The sequence below is a fragment of the Mus caroli genome, unplaced genomic scaffold (genome assembly GCF_978045245.1).
Source record: "Mus caroli unplaced genomic scaffold, Mus_caroli_1 scaffold_6, whole genome shotgun sequence".
NCBI classification, from domain to species: domain Eukaryota; kingdom Metazoa; phylum Chordata; class Mammalia; order Rodentia; family Muridae; genus Mus; species Mus caroli.
In genome coordinates this window covers 59,129,615-59,139,750 of record NW_028227261.1, presented here as the reverse complement: position 1 = coordinate 59,139,750, position 10,136 = coordinate 59,129,615, and the positions used below count along the sequence as shown (strand labels likewise).

The window sequence follows — 10,136 nt, the reverse complement described above, 5'->3', positions numbered from 1 at the left end:
GCCATATCTGGGGATCCATCCCATAATCAGCTTCCAAACACTGACACCATTGCATACACTAGCAAGATTTTGCTGAATGGACCCAGATAGAGCTGTCTCTTGTGAGACTATGCAGTGGCCTAGCAAACACAGAAGTGGATGCTCACAGTCAGCTATGGATGGATCACAGGACCCCCAATTGAGAAGCTAGAGAAAGTACCCAAGGAGCTAAAGGGATGTGAAACCTTATAGATGGAACAACAATATGAACTAACCAGTATACCCAGGAGCTCGTGTCTCTAGGTGCATATGTATCAGAAGATGGTCTAGTCGGCCATCAGTGGAAAGAGAGGCCCATTGGTCATGCAAACTTTATATGCCTCAGTACAGGGGAACGCCAGGACCAAGAAGTGGGAGTGGGTGGGTGGGGGAGTGGGTGAGGGAGTGGGTGGGAGACTTTTGGGGTAGCATTGGAAATGTAAATGAAATAAATACCTAATTAAAACAAAAAAGAAAATAATTGGTAACTCAGGGTTGGAGTTATTCTAAATAACACTTGACATGAACCAACCCAAGAAAACAGGTCTCTAAAGATACTTCTAAATTGGGATAATATTTTATGTAATTTTTATTCTAGAAATTGGATTTATAAAGGATAGAATTTTAAATGTCTCTTTAATGATATATTAAGTGCTGCTCTATCATGCATTCATATGTAAGAACTGGTAGCCAAACTTTGGACATGAAAGTCATGCTTTTGGTATTGATTTTAAAGAGAATGGTTGTTTAAAACTAAGCTTTGTTTTGCAAAATTATGGTCATGCTCTAATATTGCAAATAAAATTTAAAATATAGTTAAACAGCCAGTGTTCTGTTAGGTGCAGTTTACAATTCAATCACAAGCTCCAAATTTTATCTCACCCATATTTATAATTAAGAAAAAAATCAAGCAAGTGGAGACATTCATAAAGGATATTATAAAATAGTAGTAGATTTGATAGATTTTTTTTTTTTACTATTTCTTTGCATCCTCAGGACTGTGAAAAATTTGCTTTCAGTGTTCCTTCTATTAATTTTAAAGAGCCAATGAAAAGCTATTAATGGATAGTTCTTTCTCAAGGTATGGCAAACAGTCCTATGTTATGTCAAAAATTTGTGGCATAAGCCATCTAGCATATAAGACAGCAATGGCCAATATTATACATTATACATTATGTGGTTGCTATCTTATTAGCAGGAAAAGATGCTCAGGACTTGCTTCTATGCTGTATAAATTTGCAACAGGCATTAGCTGATAAAGGATTAAAAATAGCTCCAGAAAAATTGCCAACTCCAGATCCTTATAACAATTTAGGAATTTAAAAATTTTTTTAATTAGATATTTACTTCATTTACATTTAAAATGCTATCCCCTTTCCTAGTTTATTCTCTGGAAGACCCCTATACCTTCCTCCCCCCCTCTGCCCTGCTCCCCAACCCACCCACTCCTGCTTCCAAGCCCTGGCATTACCCTGAAGTCCTCCCATCATAATGGGGGGGGAACCTTAGCACCCTAATCTCATTAATGGACAGGTTTTTCAAACAGAAACTAAACAAAGACACAGTGAAACTAATAGAGTTTCTGAATCAAATGGATTTAACAGATACCTACAGAACATTTCACCTTAAAACAAAATAATGTACCTTCTCAGTACCTCATGGTACCTTCTCCAAATTGACCATATAATCAGTCACAAAACAAGCCAAAACTGATACAAGAAGAATAAAATAATCCCATTCACCCTATCAGATCACCATGGCCTAAGGCTGATCTTCAATAATGACAAAAACAGCAGAAACCCCATATACCCATGGTAAACATAATTTGTAAACACTCTTTGTCCTTCCATGTTCTAAGAACTACAAGCTCCTTTCTGAATTTAAATTTAATAGGCCAGAAGCAAGTACACACTTGTGACCCACTGAAAGAGAGAAAGTGAAGATATGACTATGTTCTTATTTTTTATTGATACAGTTTTTAGTTTACCATTTCCTCTGATTCTGATTCATATAAGAACTTTGTTTATGAAAAGAATCATCATTTTCTGTACCCTTTAGATGATTAGGTATGTTACTGGACCATAGGTGATTTGTCCAGAGACAGCATCAAGATAATAGTTGTCTTGGAACTGGATCCAATTTTTTAGCTTCTGTCCTCTCATATTTCCCCAGTCACCTTCATCCTATCACTTCTCATGTGAGCAGGCCCCAGTGACTCAATAGCACATGTCAGCTCTTCCCGTTCTACATTCTTTTTCCTTCTTTGACATCACACTCTAGGGATAGCGCAAATTTGGTAGCTGACTGGAGCAAGGATGAGGCCCATTCTGAACTTCAGGCTCAGCTTCTCATTGATTGGGGGCTTGAAGGTAAATTTTTGCATAAGGGCAGAGAAGAAAATGAACAGCTCAGATTTAGCCAACTGTTCTCCAAGACAAGCTCTTTTTCCTGTGGGATGAAACAGAAAATGAATCACTTTCTCTACTGGGGACATTTGAAGTTGGAAAAAATATCTTTTGCATTATGCTATGGCTATGTAAGGCCCCCATAGACTCATATATTTGAATAAATATATAGGGGCCAGGGAGTTGAATGTGGTGGCTTCCATAGACTTAGCTCATAGGAAGTGACACTATTAGGAGGTATGATCTTGTTGGAATAGGTGTGACCTTGTTGGCAGAAGTGTGTCACAGTATAGGTAGGATTTGAGGCATCCTAGTGTTCAATTTCTGCCCAGTGCAAGAGCATCTCTTCCTGGGTAGCTTTAGATCAAGATGTAGAACTCTCAGATCCTCCATCATCATCTCTGCCTGAATTCTACCATCCTTCCCATCATGAGGATAACAGACTGAACCGTTGAAACTGTAAGCCATCCTCAATTAAATATTTGATTTTTTAGAGTTGCTTTGGTCATGATACCTCTCTAAAGCAATGCCACCCTAACTAAAACAGATATTATGTTTTAACTAAATTTTTAAAGTGTTGTTAAAACGTATAATAAGAGTCAACTTCTAACGACCTGTGTGTAAATCAAAACATGGTCTATTTCATCAGGAGTCTTAAGTTACTGTCTTGTGTATTTGTTGTGTGAAGGTAGGGAGCACTTCCTCCTAGCTTCATCTAATATCCTTATTAACAGGTAGTAGAGCATACCTTTAATGAGTAATAGGTAGGAGAGCACACCTTTAAAATAACTTGGGACATTAAAATACTCTATAAATATGCTAGGGGTCCACCTTTTTTATGAGAAGAGACAGAGTTGGGTCTCTATTTCATATTTTAGGAAATAAAGCCAGAGAGAAATAAAGGTAATCTGAAGCAGTCTCTGTTCAGGAAATTCTATAAATTGGCAGTAGTGAGAAGAAACTATTGTCAGGGCCACATGGAGAAGATACAGTTGAAGTAGAGGATTTCAGGGAGAAGAGGTCAGAAGAGCTAAGGAGGAGACTACTACAACACTTTCCTCCTTATCACAACTCACCCATTGAGAATGGCAGAAAGGATTCTCTCTTCTTAAACTGTCCATTCTCCAAGAAATGCTCTGGATTGAACACTTCTGGAGTGTCCCACTCTTTGGGGTCTCTGTGTAGTGCAGTCAAATTGGTCAGGATCATGGTTCCCTATAGAAGGTAACAAAGCATCAGAGCTTGATATCTGGAACACACTCAAGTGGGAGTAGCTCTCAATCTTCCATGCTGGAGACTTTTTTTCTTTCAAAATTTTTTTATTAGATATTTTCTTCACTTACATTTCAAATGCTATTCCAAAAGTCCCCTATACCCTCCCCCGACCTTGCTCCCCAACCTACCTACTCCCACTTCCTGGCCCTGGCATTCCCCTGTACTGGGGCATATAATCTTCACAAGACCAAGGGTCTCTCCTCCCATTGATGGCTGACTAGGCCACCTCTGCTACATATGCAACTAGAGACACAGTTCTGGGTGGTATTGGTTAGTTCATATTGTTGTTTCTCCTATAGTGTTGCAGACCCCTTTAGCTCTTTGGTACTTTCTCTAGCGCCTTCATTGGGGGCCCTGTGTTCCATCCAATAGATGACTGTGAGCATCCACCTCTATATTTGCCAGGTCTTGGCATATGCTCACAAGAGATAGCGATATCAGGACCCTGTAAGCAAAACCTTATTGGCATATGCAATAGTGTCTGGGTTTGTTGGTTGTTTATGGGATGGATCCCTGGGTGGGTGAGTCTCAGCTCCAAAATTTATCTCTGTAACTCCTTCCATGAGTATTTTTGTGTTTTTTTTTTGTTTTGTTTTGTTTTTGTTTTTGTTTGTTTGTTTGTTTTTGTTTTTTCGAGACATGGTTTCTCTGTGTGGCCCTGTCTATCCTGGAACTCACTCTGTAGATTAGGCTGGCCTCAAACTCAGAAATCTGCCTGCCTCTGCATCCCAAGTGCTGGGATTAAAGGCATGAACCACCACTCCTGGCTCTTCCACGGGTATTTTGTTCCCCATTCTAAGAAGGAATGAAGTATCCACACTTTGATCTTCCTTCTTCTTGAGTTTCATGTGTTTTGCAAATTGTATCTTGGGTTGTCTAAGTTTCTGGGCTAATATTCACTTATCAGTGAGTGCATATCATGTGTGTTCTTTTGTGATTGGGTTACCTCACTCAGGATGATATCCTCCAGATCCATCCATTTGCCTAAGAATTCCATAAATTCATTGTTTTTTCATAGCTGAGTAGTACTCCATTGTGTAAATGTACCACATCTTCTGTATCCATTCCTCTGTTGAAGGTTATTTGTAGCCTCAGAAGCTGGAGACTCTTGATATCCTAAATGTTTTCACTCTGACCAAGCTACTTCTTAAGTGTCATTTCCATATACTATTTCTTTTTAATATAATGAAAATTTCAATAGTTAATTGTCATTTCCTCATAGGAACTTTTATCAGCACATTGAACTATTCTATTACAGAAAACAATTGCTTAATAGGAAGAGGTTAGTACTTGTATGTCTAGGAAATTTCCTGTAAGTTCAAGGAAAGATATTGAGTCTTGTTTCTCATAATGGTCAGGTCCATGGTGCCATAATATCTAATTCTGTGTTCTTTTCCATAGAGTGTTAAAGTGACAACACATAATCAGACCACAGTTAGGAAAAACTTTATTGATGCATCAGAAGGCACTCCTGTCTAGGCAGATACATGTATGACCCTTGTTATGAACCTTTCCCTCATGATGTTCTGTCACTGGGAAACCTGGGCCATTCTTTCTCACTTCTTCCTTAGTGTAGCCTTCCATACTGTTCTCTTAGACTGAAACAATCACCTACCAAGTTTGTAATGTTCCTCACTCTTCTTTCGTATCATACACAAAGAACTAGAGTGCTTTCTCCTGGGAATTCCTTGTGACTTGTGATTAGATATTTCATGTAGAATCTAGGTCTTCTCCAATCCCAAATCAAGGTTTTAAGATACTTAATGAATTTTGGCTTAATTTATAAAAGTAAAAAAAGTAATTCTGAGTATTATATCCCACACACCTAGTCTTATTTTATTTTCACTTGGATCCTTTGAAATGAGTAAAGAAGCTTAAGCTATGAATGGTTACATAATATGCTCACATAGTTGTAGAAGTCATCATTGGAACAAGGCCTTCCTACTGTCAAGGCCATAAGTTCCAGCCTTTCATGTACCTAGTCACTTTTATTTCTATATCATCAGGATGGATGTTAGCATTGATATTAGAAGTCTGTGGGAAAAGTTTCAGAGTTAAGTAAATGTATAGAAAAAAGGCAAACAGCACCTGGGTGATCAAGAACTCAATTTCCAGCCATGAGCTTTTCAGTAACCAAAGGGCAACTAACTAAAGTGGCTGCTCCTCTGACTCTAAAGAGAAGGTGGCTGTGCAGTGATGGGTGGATAAGCTTGTCTGAGTCTGAAGTGGAGAGTATCTCCTAGAAAAATATATTCCCAGGGTCTTAGATAATTAATCTATATTCTCAGAGACTGGCCATAGACAACAAGGAATGAAGTTTCAGTTATATGTTATAGAAAAAGAATTCTAGTGGCCAGAAGAAATGGGTAATAATGTCATCAGTATTTAGTTTGTGAAGACAGAATAGAACATGGATATAGGGAGTGGAATGGAAATAAGTTCCTTTAACGTCGAATACAGCAAGAACTAGGGAAAGTATGAATTCTTGAAACTATCTTGCTTTCAGATACTGTTTCTTATTGCTTTGTAGAAGAGAACTCTTATGAAAACTTTTTCTGGTATTCAGCTTTCCAATCTAGAAAATGGAGATTGATAGTTACTCTGAAAAATTAGAAAGATGTTTTGAAAGAGATAAGTCTACAATATGTCATGATTGTTTCATAAATATTATTCCCTACCTCACTTTATTATAATTAATAGTTCACATCAGATTTTTTGTGATATTATGGGGTATAAATAAAAACTGGAAATGGGCCCATGGGGACAATGTTAGAAACACTAGTTTTATTCTGGGGTTTGTCTATGAGCCTCAAATGTGTTTTAGGTATTAAATTCTCTTTTGAGAATTGTGTAGAAATTCCTAAACTCATATAGCAGGTCCCTAATTCCAAGACCTGCCCAAATAGACAGTATCTGAAATAGAATATATGCTACCTAGGTGCTCACATAATCACAGGACAATGATGAGGTTGTGGAAGTAAAATGAAGCTAGCTTTTGCTTAAATATCTTTGATCAAAGAACCTTCTGTCACAGTTCCCAACAATATATGTGAAAAAACATTTAAATACATTAAGAATTTTATCAGATATCTCTCTCTCCTGTTGAAATTATTTCTTAGGACATGAATATCTATCACCTTTAAAATTTAGGTTCTGAAATTGATGTCCAACATAGACTGGGGTATATGAATCTGGGAATGCATCATTACCTTTGGCAGGTGGAATCCATTAAACTTGGTGTCAACTGTAACTGCCCTGGAAGAATTCAAGGGGACGATGTTACCCATCCTCTGGACCTCATGGATGACAGCATTGGTGTAGGGCATGGATTCTCGGTCAGACAAGCTCACCTGCCTCTTGTGGCCAATAACTCTGTCAATCTCCACCTGTACATTTTCTGAGATAAAATAGGAGTGTCTATTATGTTTTATTTTAATTTCATTTTTCATCAAGTTTTTACTACCTAGTTGTTATGATATGTAAATAAATTGTTAGTCATTATTTGGAAAAATCAAATGCTCCATGAAATGAAAAGTATACCTATTCTTGTCTGCTTAAATCTTCTAAACCTATGAGGAAGAAAAAAAGATGGAATTGGACAATCTCCCTCAACCAGTGGAGGGACAAAAACAATGCACAAATCATATCAATACGGACATCAGTAGCAGAGGGTGGGTAGGGAGCATCTCTGCAAATACAAGACACAGAAGAGTATAAATTTGTGGGATAATTTATAATTGTATATAGACAGTACTTTGATTCAATATGACTCAATATATTGGTTCAAACTCCAGAAGTCTGACATAGAGTAATTTATTTTAGGAATATTTAAGCACAGCACAATTTGAAAAGTGATTTCTGGGAATATTTTACTCAATCCAACACACACACACACACACACACACACACACACACACACACCTTAAAACATAACCAAATTGAAACTATTTATACTGTACAAGTAATTGTGCAGTTCAAGTGACATTTTCTATAAAGATAGTTTTTATAAATTAACTAAGAAAACATGCTCATGATAAGTGTCTGGGGAAGGATTTGGTGTAGCTTGGTAACACAAAAAGTTAATGTCAAAACCATGTCAGCTCCTAGCTCTCTGAGTAGAAAACAGGTTTTAAATCTTTTCTTTTGAGAGGAAAATACAGTGTGATTAACATCCCTAGTACCACTAGTGCCAGTAAGGAGATAGCATTGGGATGATTCTTCTAGATGTAGAGAACTTAAGATACTGCACTATCAGTTGAAGGAAGACAAGATGTTTTGAAATCAAGGCAAGAATAAGAGTAGTGCCTCAAGAGGACATATAGCAAAACTACATAAAGCATGGGTCAGGCTAGGAGTCAGAGAAGTGTTAAAAGATGTCACCTTCAAAGCCAAGGAGTTTGTACAGTATTCAGGGGAAATTTTGCCAATGAATAGCAAACAAGAAGAAAAGAAAGAAGAAGAAGACAAAGAGGAGAAAGGCAAAGAGGAAGAGGACGAAGGAAGAAGGAGATGAAGATGAAGAAGATGATGATGAAGAAGATGATGATAATGATGAGGGAATGGTCATGTTGTAAGAACATGTGTACCCTGGGCCAACAATGTCCTAATAAAACAGTTAGAGGACATGTCTGTTCATCAGTTCACATTGCATCATAGCTGTTCCAACTTTTCCCACTCCAACATTGCTATCTTCTTTTTTTTTTATCTGAGACACAATTTCCAGAAGCACCATGTCACCTTTACCGGGACAAACCCCATGCTCACCTTGGATTTCTGGATAGACAGCCATGTAGAGCAAAGCCCACAGCAGTGTTGAGGATGTTGTCTCTGTTCCAGCCAAAAAGAGGTCCAGAGTGGTGCTGATAAGGTTTTCTTCATTGTAACTTGTAGTTCTATCAGGGTCCTAAAAAAACAATGTATATTCATTTATCCAGAAGGCTTGTTTGTCTCTTCATAGAAGGCTTCCACCATGTGAAGTGGAGGAAAAAGGAAACAACCATAGGCAAAAATAAATAAATAAATAAATAAATAAAAACAACCCTCTGTATGACTTTATAAGGAAACACAGATATCATAACTGAGCTCTTTTCCCAAGTGCTAATAAAGCTTCCGGCACTCAAGTGAATGGAACCAAGAATACCACATTCTCGGAATTTCTGAGAAGATATTTCAGTATATAAAGAATGTGCCTTTGATAAACTTTGTTTTTTATATCAACAGTATCATATGTTAGCTGCATGACTCAGGGAAAATCACTTTGCATTTCCATTGTTCAAATGCGTGTTTTATAAAATGGGAATAAGACACATTCATTGAAAGGACATTTTAAATTTTATGAAGTTTGAAAACCACAGAGCAAGTAGTCAACAAACCAGTTATTTTATGAATACCTGAAATAATAACGTTAATTACAAACAAACCCATCATTATAGTAACTTTTATAGTTAAAAACCTGTTTTCATCAATTATTTCTCATGAAATACCATTATTTTTATTCTCCTTCTAGAAACGTTAATTTGTTAATATAGTTTCTCATGTTACAAGCCTATATCTAAACACTATATAGCCAGCATCATCTCCTATGAGAAGACAATGCACTTGTGGGTTACTGTGTAAGTAAGATGAAGTAAGAAAAGAAGGAAGAAATGTACTCTCTGTCAACTGCAAGAGAGCTGTTTAAATTCCTTGAGTCATAGATGACAATGTCAATTCAATGGTATACTTTAGCCAGCAGCTTTCTCAACTCAAAACAACATCTACTTTGACGATATTACTGGGTTCTGTATAGAAGAATGGATGGTGGTAATAATGAGAAAGGAGGAATGCAAAAATCTTATCTAAACCTTAAAGGGTAAATCCTAGCATTCAGCTCAATGTTTCATTTGTTGCACAGTAGAGACTGAAGTATTCTAGATAACTAGTTTTGAGTAAGATATAAAATAACAGAATTCTCAAGGTTAAATGCTACTTTTGATTTCTGTACAGTTCTTCAGATGTGGACAAGAGATAGGGGATGCAGGATGTATAGGTAATATTTTGGTATTTTTCAAGATAGTAAGTCAAATATAATTCAACCCTTACCTTTCTTTCTTGAATTGATGGCACTCCATGTGTCTAAAATTTTGACCTTATATTTTTTTCATCTCATATAGATAAAACATGACTAAATAAACAAAATTAAAACACCTACATCCTATAGAACATGTTCACATTAGCTAATTCATCAAAAGAGATGTTTTGTATATGTACTTAATGTGAGATTTTGAAATTAGAAGACAAAATTTAGCTAAGTAGTTCCAATGTAATCATAAGACTGCGAAGGGGGGAAATGGATCAGAGTCATAGAAAAGTGGAGGACTATTGAAAGAAAGATCAGTCCAAGCATGGAGGTTGAAGAAGCACCTGCAAGTTTAGGTTTATTTGATGAGAGGTCTTGTG

The 10,136-nt window shown here is 36.8% G+C and overlaps 1 protein-coding gene across 1 annotated transcript in view; it reads right to left on the bottom strand.

The window, feature by feature from the left end:
* Positions 1-1,594: 1,594 nt before the first annotated feature.
* Positions 1,595-10,136, bottom strand: part of LOC110293055 (cytochrome P450 2J5) — a 28,369-nt gene continuing 19,827 nt past the window's right edge. Inside the window, exons 6-9 of the mRNA XM_021160819.3 lie at positions 8,463-8,601; positions 6,908-7,095; positions 3,500-3,638; positions 1,595-2,466 (exon numbers count right to left, since the gene is read on the bottom strand). Coding sequence (XP_021016478.1) covers positions 2,288-2,466; positions 3,500-3,638; positions 6,908-7,095; positions 8,463-8,601 — 645 coding nt within the window. The 3' untranslated portion in view covers positions 1,595-2,287. The remainder of the gene's footprint in view (positions 2,467-3,499; positions 3,639-6,907; positions 7,096-8,462; positions 8,602-10,136) is intronic.